Below are 20,123 nucleotides of genomic sequence, written 5' to 3'. Positions count from 1 at the left end.
CCTCACAGACCTGATATGTGTGCTCACATCTCATCTGTACAATACAAATTCGGACTGCTGACCTACTCATTCAGTGTCCATCCATGGAGGGAAGAACAACCTCTGTGAGCTGGGGAGGGAGGCCTGGGCTGAAAATGGTGCTTTTAAGGGGCCAGTCCATGACGATGTCCTAGGGCAGCTTCCACGGGGTGTCCAGTGCACAGGGGCACAGCCCAGCCCCTGCTTTGCTGGTCCTGCAGGTCTCTGGCAGGAGGCCTGGCTGTGAGAGGACACTGCTGTGTGCCCAGCCCTGCACACACACACTGTGCAGCTGTACAGTGGTACTTGCATCTGTGGCCATTTTCTTGGGCTTGTTTTTGAGAGAAGGTTTGTAAAAAGACCTTAACCTTCAGGCCCTGCCCATAGAAGATCACCTTTCTTTCTGCAAAGGCTGTTGTGAGGCCAGCTCTGCCGCAGCAGTGCCCATTGCCTGTCCCTGCCTGCGCTCACAGGACTGACACACAGCAGGACAGTGACCAAGCTGCCAGAGCACACAGATCATGGCTCCTCATTTACACAGACACTGGTTATAAAAGAAAAGCATACAGTGATTTAGAAAGGGAATTAATACATTATCACAATTAAAAAAAAGCCAGCAACCACAGAAAGTACAGATGAGAGACTGGACCTGCAACTAGTTACATTAAAACGGCTATGTAGAAGCAGATGGGCAGTTTATTGCTTCAGAAAACACTAATATATGAGTTTCCACAGGGCATCCTTGAGCTCCTGGTTCCTCATGCTGTAGATGAGGGGGTTCACTGCTGGAGGCACCACTGAGTACAGAACAGACACCACCAGGTCCAGGGATGGGGACGAGATGGAGCGGGGCTTCAGGTAGGAAAATATGGCAGTGCTGACATAGAGGGAGACCACGGTCAGGTGAGGGAGGCACGTGGCAAAGGCTTTGTGCCGTCCCTGCTCAGAGGGGATCCCCAGCACGGCCCTCAAGATCTGCACATAGGACAGCACAATGAACACAAAACACCCAAATCCTAAACAGACAGTAACCACAAGAAGCCCAAGTTCCCTGAGGGAGGCATCTGAGCAGGAGAGCTTGAGGATCTGGGGGATTTCACAGAAGAACTGGTCCAGGGCATTGCCCTTGCACAGTGGCAGTGAAAATGTATTGGCCGTGTGCAACAGAGCACTGAGAAACCCAGTGGCCCAGGCAGCTGCTGCCATGTGGACACAAGCTCTGCTGCCCAGGAGGGTCCCGTAGTGCAGGGGTTTGCAGATGGCAACGTAGCGGTCGTAGGACATGACAGTGAGAAGAAAATACTCTGCTGAAATGAAAAAGAGAAACAAAAGCATCTGTGCAGCACATCCTATATATGAGATAGCCCTGGTGTCCCAGAGGGAATTGGCCATGGATTTGGGGACAGTGGTGGAGATGGAGGCCCATGTCGAGGAGGGCGAGGTTGAGGAGGAAGAAGTACATGGGGGTGTGGAGGTGCTGGTCACAGGCTATGGTGGTGATGATGAGGCCGTTGCCCAGGAGGGCAGCCAGGTAGATGCCCAGGAAGAGCCAGAAGTGCAAGAGCTGCAGCCCCCGTGTGTCTGTGAACGCCAGGAGGAGGAACTGGGTGATGGAGCTGCTGTTGGACATTTGCTGTCTCTGGGCACAGGGCGCTCTCATAGGAGAAAAAGTCAGTAACAATTTAGTGGAGACTTCTCTGACATAAACCAAAGACATGTCCCACACACCCTCCCCTGTGACACACAGACACACTTTTCTTTTTCTACAAGACCTTCCTTCAGCACTGTGGCTGCAGCCCTGCTTGGTGCTGGCCAAGTGTGCAACCAAGACAACAGGGTCTCTACCCATGGACTCTTAATAAGTCAGCCCAACTCTGCAGATTTTGGCTTGGGCAGGGGTCAGTCCTGAGGTTCAAATTTTTCAGATGAAATTACTGCTGATACAGTCTGTCCTGTCTGCACTCTATGTGATAAAGAAAAGGAATTGTAAAGGCATTTTAAAAGTCACAGGTTTTCTTACAGCTTCACCACCATCTCCCCTGGACAGTGTTCTTGGACATCAGAAATCCTCAGCATTTCTGCTGCACTCAGGGAGAACAGAGCGAGTCCTGCGAGACCAGAGGATGCCTGTGGGTCAGTGCAGAGTGAGGGCAGCTGCTCTGTCCCTCTGTCTTTCTCCAGCTGCCCTGGGCTGGCACCTTTCTGAGATGGAGGCTGATTACACTGCCATGTTACCCTGAAAAGCCACCGGACACTGCTGAGAGCAGAGGGATCCACCTCAGACCTCGACATGTCTCACCCTTTCCTACGGTCTCAGCACCCCACTTCTATCCAGGACACACACGGCTCATTTCACAAACCAAACAGCATTTCCTCCGTTATAGCATCTCTGCACTTCTCCGTGGGGAATTCAGATAATGCTGAAGTACTATAGGACAGGTTTGCATCCTGGAGAGAAGCTCACAGCTTGGAAAAAAAACACTCAAGGAGACAGCCAAGAGTCCTAATGATGGTATCTGATTCAGGGAGACTCAGCTCATTCCCCAGCCCCACACACTGCATTGCCCACAGCCCCACAGGGCAGAGCAAAGCTGGGACACGTGTTCCCATGGACACAGCTGCAGGAAAGGACCCACAAGATCAGGCTGTGACTCTGCAGCTGAAACTCCCATCCCCAGAGAGCCTGACAGCAAGAACCAGATCACAACAGCAGTGACCCAGAGCAGTGGAGCAAGAAGGAAACTGCGGTGAGGGTGGGTGTGAGAGAGGCCAGGGCAGAGGCAGCCGGGCACTCAGACAGCGTCACCCTTCCCCAGCTGTGCAGCCACCTCCCACACACCAGCATTGCCGGGCAGCTGCTCTCAGCCCCTGTGCTCTGCAGAGGGAACTGGAGCTCTGGCTGCACAGGAGCTGCTTCATGCCTTGGAGCCCCCGGCCCTGAGGGCAGAGGCTTTGCTGGGTGGGAGAGGAGGCGAGGGGGCTGCTCACAGGAGGCATCTGCACTGCGGGAATCATACGGAGTTTTCTCTGTTATCCCTCCCATACCAATTCCAGGTTTAGTTTTCTCTCATTTCTGATCATTTCCCTGCTTCCTGGAGATTCTCCCCATGGGAACAGTTTCCCTGTCCATGTCTCTTCCCTGTCAGTGCTCACAGACCCCATCCCACCCTCTGTGCCCTCACCCTGGCCCTACAGATCCTGCCTGTTCACAGGGCACTGCCTGGGGGCATCTTCCTGTTTGCAGGTTGGAAAACAGGACAGGTCAGAGTAAGGCTGACGGGTTCAGCAGATGTGATGCTGGTGCTGTGCACAGGCAGAGCAGCGGCTGAAGGGATATTCTGAGGCTTCTGGCAGATGTACTGATGACTCTGAGTTGCAGTTCAGGAGTATCATTGACTTGTTTAAGCATGAGAGCTCATCCTCATTTTATCCTTTCCTGCACCCCCCAACCCTTGGGATAGGAAACTGAAAAGACAGGCTCAGGAAAGCTCCCTATCTCTCTGGTAATCCTTGCATTGATCTTCTGCTTGAGGCATCCACTTGGAAAAATCCTGGGGGTGATCTGGAGCCGTGAGCAGCTCTGATCCACACAGCACCCCCTTAACAGCAGAAGCACTTTTCCTGCCTTGATAGGGGTCGCTCCTTCCCCCCACAGCTTCTCCCCACAGCACCGTGGGGATCTCCCCGGGCACGCTGAGCGCTGACCCTGGCAGGCGGCAGAGTCCCTGCCCCGGCACAGCCCTGGGGTGCAGGGACCCTGCTCTGCAGGACAGCCCTGGGCAACCCTTGGCTGCAAAATCATCTGCTTTGATTTTCAAAATAGCTGAAGAAGAGTCCCCTCCATAGCGATCCCACAAGCTATGGCTATTCCAGCTGTAGGAGATGCCTCCCGGAGCTACAGCTGCATTGCCCTGCACCCAGAGACTTACCGGGTCAAGGGCTGCAAAGATTTCTCCTCCAGTGAGCTCTCAGTCATCCTCCCCATCCTGACCACCTTTCATCTCTCTCTGCCTTGCTCGTCTCCCTGAGATCCCCAGGCAGAGCCCTCAGCCCTGCTGCGCTTTGCAGAGGAGCTGCTCCTGGGCAGAGCTGTCTCTCTGCAGCGCTGCCGCTTGCCATGAGCTCCCTCTGTCCCAGGAGCCCAGCCCAGCTCAGCAGCACAGGAGCAGCCCAAGGCGCTTTAATGACCCCTCTGGTGGGTTTGCTGCTGAGGCCATGAACCTCAGTCTCTGAGACGCAGTTGAACAAACCTCTTAAGAAGTCAAAAGTCAGATTCAAACTCCAAAGTTTCTTGTAATGTTAATGGGTTCCCCTGAGGAACACTACTGAGGAACTGTCCTCAGGATCAGTTTAGAGAAGAAAACTGGAGGCAGAGATGACAGGTCAGGACAAGCAAGGTGAAGGTCTCTCTGATGCTGAGTAAACCTGGATGTGTTTCATTAACCAAAGGGCCAAGCACTGACCCCCAGCCCTGGGAAGGCAGATCCTGTCCCTCCCACGTTGCCCAGGGCCCTTCCTGGGACAGTGTGATGTGGGGCTGTGCAAGGCCAAGGGCAGGACTATGGTCCCACACCTCCCAGGTTCCTGGCTGGGGACAAGGAGGCCATGAGGCCCCTGTGCTGTAAGGACAAGGTGTCTCCTCACAGGCATCAGAGCTGGAGACAACAGCCACAGCCAGGGGGAGAAGAAGCTCCAGCTGTTAGTGTTTACATGCAGACGGTTTATCCTGATGAGGGCGTCTATCCCAAGATAACATCATGAGGAGTTACAGGACACTACGAATACCACCTGCAGGAGAAACTTTGTGGTCTTGGGGGGCTAGTGCTCATAATGCCAGAGGTCTGGACTTAGAGGGCAAGTTTCCCTTCATGTGGGAGAACATCAGGAATGTGTGGAGCTCTGCCTGGGGACAGAGAATATCAGCTGAAAGTTGAGGAGTCAGCATGAGAGGGCAGAACAACATGGACAGTGTTGTGGTGGGTGGACATCAGCTACTGACTCACTGATGAGGAGGAGGAATTAGATGAGGCCTCCTTCAGACAAAGGAAAGAAGCCTCATGTTTCCAGGCAGTGTCCTCATGGCAAACCTAAGATATCCCAATAGCTGCAAGGTACCAGCCATGCAGGAGGGTTTTGGAGCTCATGGACAACATCTTCCTGACACGGGTGGCTGAGGAGTCAGTGAGGTGAGGTGCCCTGTGGGACTTCACACTTACCAACCAGAAAGGGTTGGTCAGGGATGGAACAGTCAGGGGTGGGAAAGTAGAGTTGAGGCTCCTGGGAGATGATAACAAGGCAAAGAGCAGGATTTCAGGAGAGCAGGCTTTGGCCAGCTGAGGGACCTACTTGGGTCCTATGGGATATGACCTTGGTGTTTGCAGTGTTTTTTCTCTCACATTTCCTCCCTCCTCTCTCCCACCTGCTGTTGTGCAGCGTTTTTTACCCTTTCTCAAATACAATATCACAGAGGTGCTGCCAGCATCCCTGAGTGGCTCAGATTTGGCAAGGAGTGGGTCCATCTTGGAGCCAGCTCATATCGGCTCTGTCTGACATCAAACTCCCGTTGTCTTCTCAGAGAGGTGACAACTGTAGCACACCCACACTCACTCCAGTTCCAAGACTTTGCCATGTAAACCCAATACAGGGTGATAAAGTGTTGGATGTTACAAACTACTTGATCATGGGGAAGAAATGGAAAAGATCTTCTGTTAGTAACCTGAGGAAGTCACAAGTCCATGAGTAGGTTCCTATGGGGAACTGTCATTGCCCTGACATTCACTGGCCAGGCAAAGCAGCAGGTGCCAACAGTCCAGAGGATCTTGGGACAACTTCTTTACGTGGCTGCCTGCTGGGCCAACAAGGGTGATGCTCATCTGGATCTGGAACTCGTAAACAAGGAAGAGCTGGTGAGGGATGTGAACATCAGTGTCCACCTTGGCTGTGGTGACCAGGCAACAGTGGGATTCCAGGCACCAGAGGGGAGGGAGGAAGGCCAGCAGCAGAGCACAGGCTGGTGGGCTCCAGAGGAGAAGACACGGACATACTGGGGGATGGCGGCCAATAAAGATGGTGACATGGAAGTAGGTCTGAAGGGTGAAGGAGCTCAGGAAATCTGAGAAGCCTCACAGGACAGCCTGCTCCAAGCACAAGAATGATCTCTCCAAGTACCTATGAAAAGAAGAATTTATGTCATGAGGCTGTTTGTCTGAACTGACAGAGCTCCAGGGCAAAAAGGCAGCACATGGGAGGTGGAAGCAGGTCAAGCTGTAAAGGAGGAATTTAGAATCCTTGTCCATGGATGTGGGGATGATGCCAAAGCTGCCCTGGACTTGATACCTGCAGGGGAGGCTGAGGGCAGCAAGATGAGCTGATATTGCTTCCTTACAGTAAAAGAATAGACAGGGCGAACATGGGCCTGCTGCTGAACTTCATAAGAGTAGAATCAGACAGGACTGATGTACTTCATGGCTTCTTTGCCTCCATCTTCACCAGCAAGGTCTCCTGGGACTTTGTTCCTGAAGGCAGGAGTCTGGAGAACAGCCAGGAGTGGATGGGGCTCAAGTCAGAAGTTACCTGAGCAAACTCAGACACCATTACAGAAAAGGAGATGGGTCACTTGACCGGCTCCCTGAACACAAGTATCGCTGTGCTGTTGCACCTGAGATTCCCAGGAACTCCCACCTCTGGGTCCAGAGTTGTGTGATTCCTCTTGAGGTGTCCTGGCCTGTCTCCTCGCTCAAGTGGTGCGTCAGGCACCCAATTTTCTGACACATTCAGTCTTTATCAGGAGATTCTCTAGATCAATATTTATTGGAGATTGTTGATACCAGCTGTTCTGGAAAAGAGGGCATTGGGAGGGGGACGGAAATAGTAGAAATTTGACTTAATTAGTATTTGTTATGGAAATGCTCACTGTTTGGCTACTGTTCGGAAATGTCTCTAATCATCCACACCAGACTTGAAGCCTTTAGGCAAGTGCTGCAGAGAGCCTTGGCTTGTAAGCGCATTTTGGCTGTTAATGAGCCCTCTGCTGCCATGGTCCTGAACTGCAGCTACTGAAAGAATTAACAAACCTCTAATGAAGTGAAAGGCAGAAACACACCCCAAATTTCTGAGGGTGTTTGGGACCCCACGAGGGGCCATCGCTGACACAAGCAGTCCCTGTCCCTGGAGGCTGCTGAAGGAAAAGCCTGGAGACAATGGTCAGAGGTGGTAAAGGCGATGTGGAGGTGGCTCTGGTGCCCTGTCAGCCCTTCATGGTTGTTTAGCATCAGAATGGCCAAGCCCTGACCCCCAGGGCCTGGCAAAGGAGACCCTTTCAGTCAAATGTTTCTCAAGGCTCTGCCTGTGGTCACTGGGAGGGTATTTATGGTTTGGGTGTGGGTTTGGTGCCAAGTGCTGTTGCTTTATCCACAGGGCTCTAGTTTTCTGAGGATTTGGCAATGCCTATGAGGTTCCCCAAGCCCATGCAGCTTCTTTCATAGACCTGCAATGGTCACCAATCACCTGAGCTGTCCCGGTCCCAAACTTGCTTGAATCCGCTCTTTGGATCCATGTCCCAGCACTGAAATGCACACGTTCCTTCTTCTGCTGCCCTAAAATAAAAAAGAAAAATCAATCTATTCCACATTAGCATGACCAGACCATGCTCTTCAGGTCTTCTTCTTTAACACACTTACTGCTACGCATAGGCCCCTCTCTTCCTGCACTCCTATGTGTCTCACAAACCTTTCACTCTTGTCCTCCAGTAATGGGCCAACACTCCAGGAGGCTGGTGCTTCCTCCAGGCTCATGGATGATTCCTGAGGACCATCCAAGCATGGGGAGTGCAAGAGAGGAGCAGAGCAAGGTCAGCTCATGGGCCATGCCTGAGCACAGCCCCCCCAGCAGCAGCCATTCCCATCTCCCAGGCACAGCCATGCCCACAGCATGCAAATGTCACTGCCATATATGACTAGTCCAAGAGAAGGCTGCCTTCTTTCCAGGATCCCCCAAAGTCTTTCTCCTATTCCTCCTCCACCCGCAGATATCAGCCACATCCCACTTGCAGGCTCAGACATGGTCGTAAGGATTTGCTGAAGTCATCAGCCATCACCCTTCTCTACCTCACATCCCCTGACCCTCCCACACCACACATGGCCGCTCACTGCTGCTCAGGGCCTCTCACTCTTCAGAAGAGGCCTTGAGCTTCTTGGTTCTTCCTGGTGCTTATTATCATCTTCCTCACTCCCTCCAGAGCTCATGGTGAGGTTTCTTGTCCATAACAGCACCTTTATGACCATGTTTTACTAAATGGGTGTCTTTTTGTGAGCATTTGTGCAGAAAGAGTAGTCTCAGGAAAAAACCAAATATATAAAAACTGATGCCAAGTGAAATGCCATGAAGACCTGAGGAGTTACTCCCATTGCTGTGTCTCTCCTGGAAGGAGTCTGTCCCAAGAAGGGGATCCAGCTTCTGCCACTCTCTGGAGAGGCACATGAGCAGTGTCCATGCACCTGGGGAGGAACAGGGTGATTTTTGCCAGACCACCCTTCATCTGAACCACTTAGATACGTACTTACGGATGGGGTGTCATGCCTTATACTGCAAATACCTATTTGATTGGCACTGGCCATGGGGCTACCACAGATGTAGACTGCTGTGTTGCAGGTATTTATATGTAGGCAGATGAACCCTTTTCTATTTTTTTAATTATTATTATTTTTAATACTGACACTCTTAGGGAAATTACACAAAGATTTGAATGATTATTGATGCCTTTTAACATGATTATCCATAGAAGGCCCAGCAGCTTTGCATCTCAAGAAAAGGGATGCCGGAGGCCAAGGGCAGGATGGCTTGGGCTCTGTCCTGGCATCTGGAAACTGAAGTGTGCGCCCATCTCCCAACACCTGCCCTGCTCAGTGAAGGGTGTGAGAAACTCTGAAGTCACAGCCATGACAGGTATCTTATGTGTAACTGCAGACAGTGTTGTCCTGCCAGCTCAGGACTGGAGCTTCCATCCCTGAAGGTATTGAAAAGATGTGTAGACATGGCGCTTAGGGATATGGTGTAATGGGTGGACTTGGCAGTGTCGTATTTACGATTGGACTTTATGACCTTAAGGGTCTTTTCCAACCTAAATTATGATTTGAGTCAAAACCATTTCAATTCCCATCACCTCCAGCTGCCCCCGAGGTCGGCTGCTGTGTGGCACAACTGGCCTGGCTCTCCAGGCAGGCTGGGCACTGGTTTGGTGCCTGTGTTGGGAGTTTTCCCCTTTCTGGGGTAAAAGATCTTCGATGAGAGACAGTTGTAGAGATTTGGGTTGCAGAGATTTCAAGCAGTCCTTACAAAGTCTGAGCAGGCTCAGTTTTGGAGCCAGCGAAAAATAGAGACAATCTCAAGGATGTTTTTGAAAAGTGGTACTATCACTAATAAGAATAACAGGGAGTTCCTTATTCCTGATGATGATGATGATGAACTAAAGTTTTTTAATTTCATTCCTATCAGTCATTCTTGCTTCTCAAAACAGCTGCTACCTCTTGCATGGAGTTCTTTTTAAGAGCTTTTTCTCTCACTTCTACTATTTTTATCATTTAAAAAGTACTTCCTAGGACAGAATTGCTCTTAAATCACCCCTCTTCCATAATTTTCCCCCCTTTTTTCTGGTGTGAGGGGAGGTGACATAGGGCAGTTTTATATCTTTTTTAGTCAAAGAAGGCCAAGGAACAGATCTCAGGTCAGTGCAAAGGCAGAAAGGAAGCCAGAATGTTTATGTGGTGTGCACTGACACACACCGTCACCTGCATTTCCAGTCTCTGAAGTTCCAATGGTGCAGCAGAGACTGGAGTTCTGAGCTCCCTTCATCTGCCCTTGCTGACACCTGTTGAGCAACCTGCTCTGAAAGGATCAACAAAGGTGGGCATGAGGACAGCAAAAAAGAAGAACTTGGATGGGGGCAAATGAAAAAGGATGCACAAGATGTGGTCAGGCCTGTTTGGGGGCACTTGTAAAGCAGCCCTGCACCTCATGTGAATTATTCCTGTGGTCAGAGAGAACCTGAGAGCTGTCCCTAAATTGAAAACATGAAGGGGATGAAAGGACAGCATCATTCAGGCTGGATGGGACCTCGGGAGGTGTCTTGACCAACCTCCCGCTCAAAGCACAGTCAGATCAGATAACTCAGGGCTTTCTCCAAACACATCTTGGACACTTTCTGGGACAGAGTGGATGCGCACCCCTGGGAAACAGCTTCCAGGGCTTGACTGTCCTCAGGATTGGAAAGTTTCTCCCTTTCTATAGCAGCTTTCCAGGCCTGACCATCCAGATTGGTTTTTACCCATCTACTTACACACTGACACAAACCATAATATCCTACCTTGGACACAAGAATATTGTGGGGGATGATGCTGAATGCCTTGCTGACTTCCAGGTAACAGACCACCACTGCTCTCCCCACGTCCAGCAACCCTGTCCTTTCCCCACAGAGAGCAAAGAGGATGGACAGGCACAACCTGCCCTGGGTAAACCCTGTCACCTTCAGACACCCAGAATTGGGGTCCCAGTGAACATGCTCTGGGGCACAGCCCTTAGTTCCCCTGCTCACCCATTGGCCATTTTTGAGAAGTGCACACAATGTGTGAGAGCTGCCAGTGGTCAGGGAGTCCCCCCAGTCTCCATGAGCTTTCCAAGAAGGTGGAGAGTGGCCTCACTGTGACATGGTCCTGCTGTCTCAGCTCCTGGGATGCTGCCCCTCCTGTCCCATAGACTGGAAAGGATTGTGTTAGTTCCAGGGACCCCTGACTTGATCCCCATCCACTGCTGGTTGTTCTGCCTCCAGTGACAGAGGCCTGGGAGACCTTGCTGGTGAAGATGGAGGACCAGAGACACAGAGAATATCACTTCTCTCCCTTATTAAATTAATCCGTACCCACACGGTGTCTTTGTTTCTCCTTTAACTGTTCCTGCAGTAGTAACAGCTCATTAGGGTGCCCTTGAATTGCCTTACAGGTCTAGACTGAATTTTGCTCTGGCCTGTTGCTGTGCTTGGAGGCTGCTGTCCTTGAAGACCAGATGAACTAACTTCTGCCAGCCTGCCTTGGCAGTTTATTCCATCCGTGTCACAGCTCTCTCTGCAACACTGACAGCTCCAGCTAAGCCAGTCAGGTCCCTGGCTGAGGACATTGACTCACATCTGGGCTGAACCACCCCAGCTGTGGCACCAGGAAACCTCTGAGTTGCCCCGTGGAAACCTGGTACCAACTGTCCAAGATCCCATGTGTGCAAAGGCTTTGCTTCAGAGCACAGACGTGACATGGCCAAAAGATTGCTGGATATCTCTCTAGACCTATGAGTATAAAACCAAAATATAATGCCTAAATTCATTCAGGTGAACATATTCTTCCTCCAGTTTTTAGAAATTAGAGCCTTTCCTGTAACGTTCTTTTTGTCCTGCCTAATGATGAGAGAAGAAAAGATGATCCTCATACCAATTTACTTTTTAATACAAAGAACACAATGCTAGCAAGAAGTGTCACTGCTGAAGAGAGAGAATCAACATCACTGATTACTTGAGGTTGTTTCAAAGGATGTGCCCCTGGAGCCCCAGGGACAGCTGGAGGGAGCCCAGAGGGGACAGAGGAAGGGACATCATGGGCTGCTCCTGTGCTGCTGAGCTGGGCTGGGCTCCTGGGACACAGGGAGCTCATGGCAAGCGGCAGCGCTGCAGAGAGACAGCTCTGCCCAGGAGCAGCTCCTCTGCAAAGCGCAGCAGGGCTGAGGGCTCTGCCTGGGGATCTCAGGGAGACGAGCAAGGCAGAGGGAGATGAAAGGTGGTCAGGATGGGGAGGATGACTGAGAGCTCACTGGAGGAGAAATCTTTGCAGCCCTTGCCATGGTAAGTCTCTGGGTGCAGGGCAATGCGGCTGCAGCTCCTGGAGGTATCTCCTCAAGTTAGCACAGGCACAGCTTGAGGGATCTGTGAGAAGGAGGCTCTTGTCAGGCAATTTTGAACAGCTGTGAGGCCGGGGGAGCAGCCAGGGGTGCCCAGGGCTGTCCTGCAGAGCAGGGTCCCTGCACCCCAGGGCTGTGCCGGGGCAGGGACTCTGCCACCTGCCAGGGTCAGCGCTCAGCCTGCCCGTGGAGATCCCCACGGGGCTGTGGGGAGAAGCTGTGGGGGGAAGGAGCGACCCTTATCAGGGCAGGAAAGGTGTTTGTGCTGTGGAGAGGATGCTGTGTGGGTCAGGGCTCCTCACAGCTCCAGATCACCCCCAGGATTTTTCCAAGTGGATGCCTCAAGCAGAAGATCAATGCAAGGATTACCAGACAGATAGGGAGCTTTCCTGAGCCTGCCTTTTCAGTTTCCTATCCCAAGGGTTGGGGGTGCAGGAAAGGAAAAAATGAAAATGAGCTCTCATGCTTAAACAAGTCACTGTGACTCCTGAACTGCAACTCCGATTAATCATCACATCTGCCAGAACCCTCATAACATCCCTTCAGCTGCTGCTCTGCCTGTGCACAGCACCTGCATCACATTGGCTATACCCGTCAGTCTTACTCTGACCTGTCCGTTTCCCCAGTCTGCAAACAGGAAGATGCCCCCAGGCAGTGCCCTGTGAACAGGCAGGATCTGTAGGGCCAGGGTGAGGGCACGGAGGGTGGGATGGGGTCTGTGAGCATTGACAGGGAAAAGACATGGACAGGGAAACACCTCCCAGGAGGAGAATGTCCAGGCAATAGGGAAATGATCAGAAATGAGAGGTAACTAAACTCAGAATTGTTATGGGAGGGAGAACACAGAAAACTCTCTATGATCCCCGCAGTGCAGATCCCTCCTGTGAGCAGCCCCCTCGCCTCCTCTCCCACCCAGCAAAGCCTCTGCCCTCAGGGCCGGGGGCTCCAAGGCATGAAGCAGCTCCTGTGCAGCCAGAGCTCCAGTTCCCTCTGCAGAGCACAGGGGCTGAGAGCAGCTGCCCGGCAATGCTGGTGTGTGGGAGGTGGCTGCACAGCTGGGGAAGGGTGACGCTGTCTGAGTGCCCGGCTGCCTCTGCCCTGGCCTCTCTCACACCCACCCTCACCGCAGTTTCCTTCTTGCTCCACTGCTCTGGGTCACTGTTGGTGTGATCTGGTTCTTGCTGTCAGGCTCTCTGGGGATGGGAGTTTCAGCTGCAGAGTCACAGCCTGATCTTGTGGGTCCTTTCCTGCAGCTGTGTCCATGGGAACACGTGTCCCAGCTTTGCTCTGCCCTGTGGGGCTGTGGGCAATGCAGTGTGTGGGGCTGGGGAATGAGCTGAGTCTCCCTGAATCAAATGCCATCATTAGGACCCTTGGCTGTCTCCTGGGGGTTTCCATAGATGCTCTGAACTATCCTTCAGGATGCAAACCGGTCCTACAGCATCTGTGTGGTATCTGAAGGCTCCAAGGAGAAGCTGTGACAGACAAAATGCTGTTTGGTTTGTGAAATGAGCCGTGTGTATCCTGAGCTAAATAGGCTGAGACCTTAGGAGAGGGTGAGACATGTTGTGGTCTGATGTGGGTCCCTCTGTTCTCAGCAGTGCCTGGTGGCTTTTCAGGGTAACATGGCAGTGTGATCAGCCTCCGTCTCAGAAAGGTGCCAGCCCAGGGCAGATGGAGGAAGACAGAGGGACAGACCGGCTGCCCTCACTCTGCACTGACCCACAGGCATCCTCTGGTCTCGCAGGACTCGCTCTGTTCTCCCTGAGTGCAGCAGAAATGCTGAGGGTTTCTGACACCCAAGAACACTCCCTGGGGTAGGAGGGGACATAGAGCTGTAGAAACGCCAAACCTCTCAAACTCAGTTTCTCAGCCCTGCGGGTACAGATGCTGGCAGTCCCTTCTGCAGCAGGAGCGGTTCCATCTGACAAAGCTGAACCCCAGGACTGGCCCCTGCCCCACCCATCACACAGGGTCAGGCTGACTCCTCAAGAGCCCCTGGGCAGAGACCCTGCTCTTCATTGCACACTCATCAAGCACCGACGAGGGCTCCAGCCAGGACGTTCTCCTGGAAAAAGAAAAGGGTCTCTTTGTGGGAGGGTCTGTGGGAAATGGTTTTGGTTATTCTCATCTAAACCGTCACTGTCTTTTCCTCCTTGCGCAGGTCCTCATGCCCACAGGCAGCAAATGTCCAACAGCAGCTCCATCAGCCAGTTCCTCCTCCTGGCATTCACAGACACACGGGAGCTGCAGCTCTTGCACTTCTGGCTCTTCCTGGGCATCTACCTGGCTGCCCTCCTGGGCAACGGCCTCATCATCACCACCATAGCCTGTGACCAGCACCTCCACACCCCCATGTACTTCTTCCTGCTCAACCTCTCCCTCCTCGACCTGGGCTCCATCTCCATCACTGTCCCCAAATCCATGGTGAACTCACTCTGGGATACCAGGGTCATTTCCTATGCAGGATGTGCTGCCCAGGTCTTCAGTGTATTTTTCTTGTTTGGTGCAGAGTTTTCTCTCCTCACCGTCATGTCCTATGACCGCTACGTTGCCATCTGCAAACCCCTGCACTACGGGACCCTCCTGGGCAGCAGAGCTTGTGTCCACATGGCAGCAGCTGCCTGAGCCACTGGGTTTCTCAATGCTCTGCTGCACACGGCCAATACATTTTCACTGCCACTGTGCAAGGGCAATGCCCTGGACCAGTTCTTCTGTGAAATCCCCCAGATCCTCAAGCTCTCCTGCTCAGATGCCTCCCTCAGGGAAGCTGGGCTTCTTATATTTGGTGCCTCTATATTCTTTCTATGTATTGTATTCATTGTGCTGTCCTATGTGCAGATCTTCAGGGCCGTGCTGAGAATCCCCTTTGAGCAGGGATGGCACAAAGCCTTTTCCACGTGCCTCCCTCACCTGACTGTGGTCTCCCTGTTCGTCAGCACTGCCGTGTTTGCCTACCTGAAACCCCCCTCCATCTCCTCCCCATCCCTGGACCTGGTGGTGTCTGTTCTATACGCATTGGTACCTCCAGCAGTGAACCCCCTCATCTACAGCATGAGGAACCAGGAGCTCAAGGATGCCCTGTGGAAACTCATATCTCTGTGTTTTCTGAAGCAATAAACTGCTTCTCTCCTTCTACATAGCAGTTTTAATGTAACTAGTTACAGGTCCAGCCTCTCATTTGTATTTTCTGTTTTTATTGAAGTTGTTTTTTATTGTGATAACATTGTCATTCCCTTTCTAAATCACTGTCTGCTTTTCTTTTATAACCACTGGCTGTGTAAATGAGGAGCCATGATCTGTGCGTATTTAAACAAAATAAAGGGTCCCGTAGTGATGTGTTTTTCACTATATCCTCCCTGCAAGGCCTGTTTGGAGCTGCAGGGACAGTTCCTGTGTGCATGGGAGGAGGGGAAAAGAGTCCAGCCTGGCAGCACTGCCAGGGAGCACCAGCGCTTGGCCTTCCAGAGCTGTTCTCGTTCCACTCCCATACTCTCCTTCTCATCCCTTGTGTTGGTGCAAGGCCTGAGTGCTCTGGCAGCCTGGTCACCGTCCTGCTGTGTGTCAGTCCTGTGAGCGCAGGCAGGGACAGGCCATGGGCACTGCTGTGACAGAGCTGGCCTCCGTAACAGGACTTCTATAAAGAAGAGTGATCTCCTCAGGGCAGTGCCGGAAGGCTTAGGTCTTCTTACAAACCTTCTCTCAAAAACTTGCCCACGAAAGTGGCCACAGATGCAAACACCAGTGTACAGCTGCACAGTGTGTGTGTGCAGGGCTGGGCACACAGCAGTGTCCTCTCACAGCCAGGCCTCCTGCCAGAGACCTGCAGGACCAGCAGAGCAGGGGCTGGGCTGTGCCATGTGCACTGGACACCCCGTGGAAGCTGCCCCAGGGCATCGTCATGGACTGGCCCCTCACAACAACCTTTTCCCACCCTGTCCTCTCTACCCCAGCTCACAGAGGTTGCTCTTCCCTCCATGGATGGACACCGAATGAGTAGGTCAGCAGTCCGTGCTTGCGTTGTATAGGTGAAATGTAAGCACGCACATCATGTATCTGAGGCGACACGAACAAGAGTGAACACAAACACTATCAACAATTCCTTCTGGTTCCATGATGGCCTGTGGCACAGATAAGATCATGAGGTCACCGCATGTTGGGAGGAACACCCCATGGGAAACCACCTGAATGCAGCACTGGGATGTGCTTCCTTGAACTGAGGTCCCCGTGTCCATTCCTCATGACGTGGGACATCTCAGATGAGTGCAGAGCAGGGTGACACACCACAGGGCTGAGGTGCGTCCCGTCCCTTTGGAGTGGCAGCAGGAGGCCAGAGAAACAGAGTGATTCCTTCCTCTGTGAGTAAAAGGGACAGAATGTCTCTGAAAATCCCTGGGTGCAGAAGGAGTCCTGAGACCAACTCAGACATGGATGCCTGATGGAACCCTGGCATTTCTGTGTATGACTCCAGGAACAAACCCCACTGGCCCAGTGAGATTCATCTCAGCTGCCTTGGACAGGCTCATTGCAAATGCTCCTGTCTGCTACATCACCCTTGCCCATGATACTGGATTGTGCTTTCAAAAGTGACAGCAGAAACACGGGAGTTCTGAGGTCCTTGGGAAAGGAAGATGTCAAACCCATCTTCAAGAAGGGCAGGAAGGACAATTTGAAGAATTAGGGACTGGTCAGCTTACCTCCATCCCTGGGAACGGGATAGGCCGCATCTTCCTGCACCAATCCGCAGGCACCTGAAGGACAAGGAAGGGATTGCTGAACCGAAATGAGCGGAAAACCCAATGAGTCCCAAGAAATGCTCTGAACCCATTCCAGAGCTTTAGACCCCCGGGAAAGAGCTCAGTGACAGTGCAGCCCATGCAGTTGCATCTGTGTCCCTCACCGAGCAGCACAACCAGTGTGGAGTCACCCCATGGTCCTGCAGCCAACCTGCTCTGTAGAGCATCAGTGCCAGGTTGGGGCCCTGTGGGGAGCACAGGGAAGGGGCCAGGAGCACCAGACCAGATCAGAGGAGGGATGGGGGGAGATCAGACAGGAGCTGACCGGGGCTGGAAATTGCCTTGGAGAGAAAAATGCTGGTGTTCAGCTGCCCCAAGATAATACCCAGAGTTCAGGGTGCAGGGCCAGAAGTCCTTGCTGTCCTGGTGCTTCACCAGGCCTGGGAAGTAGCTGGAGAAGGATCGGTGTCCCCCACTTGCCATCTTTTAGTGCATCATCCCTCGTGAAGGGTGGCGTGGAAAGCAAGTCTGGGACTCTGTTTCAGGATTTGCACCGAAGAAAGTATTCACCCAGAAGCCACATCATTTTGCTCTGGTACTTCAGTCCTGGTGCTCATCACATGTCCTTAAGACAAACTTATGCACCCCACTTGTCAACCTTACCCCAAAAGTCACCCCTAGACAAGGCTCCTGAGCTGGGGCCGAGCTGGAGAACTGGGGTCCAGCTGTGACCAGGGGAAGGACAAGGCCTGTCCTGGGTCCTCTAAAGGGCCGGCAGCCTCTGATCTCCACCAGAAAAGGCAGCATGCAGGAAACTGTAGACCATCCCCAAGCCCACTGGAGGCCCTTCGGAAGAGTTCCTCTCTCCAAATATCCAGCCCAGCTTGTTGCTGCATGAACAACCAGGAGAAACTGCCCCAGGACCCTCATTCCAGACCCCATCTCCTCCACCCCATACAGGCAGTGCTCTCCCCCTTGTCACTGAGGTGGTTCCAGGGACCCAAGAGACACCTGTGGGGAGGAGATGCTGGGTAGTACGGTGTCCTTCAGTGCTCCTCATGGTACCTCCTGCTGGGCTTTGTGCCGCTGGTCACAACCCTCTGAGCCTGGCTGTTCAGTCAGTTCTCAGTGGTGCTAAACAGGAATATGCCCATGAGCACGTTGGGCTGCACTGGGAGGAGCGTGGCCACCCAGCCAAGGGCAGTTATTGTCCATCTTGACTCCGCACTGGTGTGGTCACATCTGGAGCGGGGTGTCCCAGTGGGAGGTTCCCCACTCTGGAGGAACGGGGAGGAGCTGTCGTGTGGCCAGAGACAGTCTGGGTCATGTGTGGAGATGTTGAGAGACCCAAACTTCTTTAGCCCGGTGAAGTGGAGGCTGAGGAAACGTGCTGTTTTTACTGAGATTGAGTTAATTTTCTTCATGCATTTTGAATCTCTCTCCTTCATAGCTACTACAGTCTTTTGTTTAGATTTGCTATGAGAATAATAACACTGTTTCTTCCCTGGGATAGAGTTAATTTTTTCTTTTAGCAGCTTTACAGTGTTTCCCATTTGGTGTGAAAGGAATGTCAGAACTCACTGATATCTTGGCTGTTGTCAGGGAAACCAAGGACTTCTTTGGCCATCCAGCTGCAGATGCAAATTGGCAGGAGGGGACACAGACAGGACAGCACCTGGGTTGACATGCAGGCTGATCAATGAAATATTCCCTGTGATTAGCGTCATGCTCAGTATAAAGCCGGAGCTGGCTTTTAGGGCTTGTTACATCCGTTATTTTGGGTTTTCCAGCTGGTTTGGTTAGTTCCATTCAGAAGTTTCATTCTGTCAGGAGTTCGATGTTAGTTCGGCCTTTTGCTGTTCTGCCATTTCGCAGTTGGCCCTTGGGCCTTTCTGCGTGTTGCCTTTTTGCTCTCTCTTGCTGGGATCAGCTGTTCAGGACCAAGGTGCTCCCTTCTGCAGGACTGGCTGTTCCGTGTGACTGGAGTTACATGAGGGATTGCACTGAGTATGTTTTCTTAATTTAATTTATCTATTTCCATTTAATTTACCTTGACTATTGTCAGTGAAACCAAGGACTTCTCTGGAGTCCAGCTGCAGGTGCAAATTGGTAGGAGGGGGCACAGACAGGACAGCACCTTGATTGACATCCAGGTCAATCAACGAGCTATTCTCTACCATTAACATCATGCTCAGTATAGAGCTGGAGATGCCTTTGCCAGCTAGTTGATTTTGGTTTTCCGACTACTTTGGTTAGCTCTGTTGGGAAGTTCCATTCTATTGGGAGTTCAGTGTTAGTTCAGTTTTATGATGTTTTGCTGTTTTTCAGTTGGCCCTTGGGCCTGTCTGCCTTTTGCACTTTTACTTTCTCTTGCTGGTATCAGCTGTTCAGGACCAGGGTGCTCCCTTCTCTTGGGCTGTCTGTTTGGCACAGCTGGAGTTACGTGGGGAATTGTGCTGAGCATCATATATTTTACTTTATGTATATTTTAGTGTAAGTATATTATCAGTAGTAGTGTATTATTTTTATTATTTTTATTGTCTTACTTTTTTTTCTAAACCCACAAGTTTCTCCCTTCCCTTTCAGTTCTCTCCCTTATCCCACTTGGAGACCGGGAGCAGGATATGAGCAGCTACATGGTCTTAGTTGGTGGCTGTGGTAAAACCATGACAAGAAAGAGTAGTAGTAGCTTCAGAAATCTTGAAAATCACTTTCCAAGATGATGGCACTTTTTTGGGTTTGTTGGTTTTTTTTTTTTTTTGTTGAGGGAAAGAGCATGAGAAAGGAAAACCATCAGAAACTGCAGCTCTGGAGGTCCAGAGTGGACCTCAGGACAAAGAAATGTCATTCTGAGTGCAGCGCTGTGGTCATTCAGAAGGACTCTGGATCAGCCATGGCTTTGTGTTTCAAGGAACAGCTGGTGGGGATGGAGAGACAGCAGCACAGGTGGGGACACACTGGGGTGAGAACAAGCTGGGGAAGCGCATGGGGTGTCTGCAGCCTGTGGGGAAACAGCCACAGGCCTGGGACAGTGTAGGATGGACCGTGGTGGAGATGGCCAAGGGCGCTGGCAAGGCTGGATGTCCCTGAAAGACCTGAGGTCTTTGTCCCCTTGGCTATGGCTGATGTCCCTGACAGCAAGGCTGAAGAGGAGACACATGGTTGTCATGGCCATGGCACCCCATTGCCTCCTTGCACCCCCCAGGGAGTGTCACACCATTGTCCTGCACTGGGCATCATCCCCACATCCCCAGGAAGAGCCCTGAGACACACGTGAGGGACAGGATCTCCCTTCCTAGGGGCAGGGGGTCAAGGCTTGGCCATTCTCCTTCATCAAACAAATCAAGGGTTTTCTCAGCATCAGAGCTGCTGCACTTTGCCTTTGCCTGATGCAATGACTGCCTCCAATTACCCGCTCTAACGAGTCCCTGGGGA

The 20,123-nt window shown here is 52.0% G+C and overlaps 1 protein-coding gene across 1 annotated transcript; it reads right to left on the bottom strand.

Moving 5' to 3' along the window:
* Window positions 1–732: 732 nt before the first annotated feature.
* Window positions 733–18,877, bottom strand: LOC135999409 (olfactory receptor 14J1-like). Its single transcript, XM_065652963.1, has 3 exons — window positions 18,739–18,877; window positions 16,650–16,703; window positions 733–1,325 (listed from the first exon to the last, which is right to left on the bottom strand). Exons 1-3 carry the CDS (start codon window positions 18,875–18,877, stop codon window positions 733–735), a joined length of 786 nt encoding a protein of 261 aa, XP_065509035.1.
* Between the last annotated feature and the right edge of the window lie 1,246 nt (window positions 18,878–20,123).

This window comes from Caloenas nicobarica, chromosome 28 (assembly GCF_036013445.1).
Source record: "Caloenas nicobarica isolate bCalNic1 chromosome 28, bCalNic1.hap1, whole genome shotgun sequence".
NCBI classification, from domain to species: domain Eukaryota; kingdom Metazoa; phylum Chordata; class Aves; order Columbiformes; family Columbidae; genus Caloenas; species Caloenas nicobarica.
The sequence above is the reverse complement of the archived record's forward strand: the minus strand, read 5'-3'. Positions and strand labels throughout refer to the sequence as shown.